The sequence below is a fragment of the Penaeus monodon genome, chromosome 22 (assembly GCF_015228065.2).
Source record: "Penaeus monodon isolate SGIC_2016 chromosome 22, NSTDA_Pmon_1, whole genome shotgun sequence".
Lineage (NCBI taxonomy): Eukaryota > Metazoa > Arthropoda > Malacostraca > Decapoda > Penaeidae > Penaeus > Penaeus monodon.
In genome coordinates, this window is record NC_051407.1 from 27,215,544 (window position 1) to 27,216,375 (window position 832).

The 832-nt window shown below is 37.3% G+C and overlaps 1 protein-coding gene across 1 annotated transcript in view; it reads left to right on the plus strand.

Moving 5' to 3' along the window:
- LOC119587060 (DNA repair protein RAD51 homolog A-like) overlaps positions 1 to 832 on the plus strand; it is a gene marked incomplete at its 3' end in the record, with an annotated part of 4,787 nt that overhangs the window by 2,423 nt on the left and 1,532 nt on the right. The window contains 2 exon segments of the mRNA XM_037935808.1: positions 42 to 173; positions 532 to 740. Of these exon segments, the coding sequence (XP_037791736.1) occupies positions 42 to 173; positions 532 to 740 (341 nt within the window).

The following is an 832-nucleotide window of genomic DNA, read 5'->3' on the forward strand; positions in this document are numbered from 1 at the left end:
TCAATACAAATAAGAAACTAACAGTAGACATTACTTTTCAGCTCACAACAGGGTCTAAAGAATTAGACAAACTACTGGGTGGAGGAATAGAAACAGGTTCCATCACCGAGATCTTTGGTGAATTCCGAACAGGGAAGACCCAGCTCTGCCACACCTTAGCTGTCACCTGCCAGGTTTGAGTTGGGGATAATGATTTTATCTTGATTAGTGTATTGTATTTAGTTGGTGTTTTGTAATGATTTTCAGTGTGTATAATTTGTCAGGGTACATAGCTTCATGTAGAGCTATGTTTTTTTTCTGGAAAATATTGAGAGATATGAGAGATGTACTGAGAGATAAGAACGAGGAAGAAATGTGTGAAATTGGTTGATAAAGTCTTGGGGAGAAGGTTAGCTGATTATCATTGAGAAAAAGACATCAGAATAAAAGCATGTATGATTTGCTGTGCAATAAGGTATTAAGCTTGCCAGGTATTCATGAATATTTATCATTTATAATAAGATCGTTGTCTAATATTTTATTTTTTTGCAGCTGCCTTTAGAAATGGGTGGTGGAGAAGGGAAGTGCCTCTATATCGACACAGAGGGAACCTTCAGACCTGAGCGTCTCCTTGCAGTTGCAGATAAATTTGGTCTCAATGGTGCAGATGTCTTAGACAATGTTGCATATGCACGAGCGTACAACTCAGACCACCAGACACAATTGCTGATACAAGCTGCAGCTATGATGGCAGAATCCAGGTAATTTTGCCTGTTTTGTATATTTTTTTATCTATTAAAGTGTCATATAATCCATTAGAAGTGGATTCTATAAATGTGGTGATGATAAGATT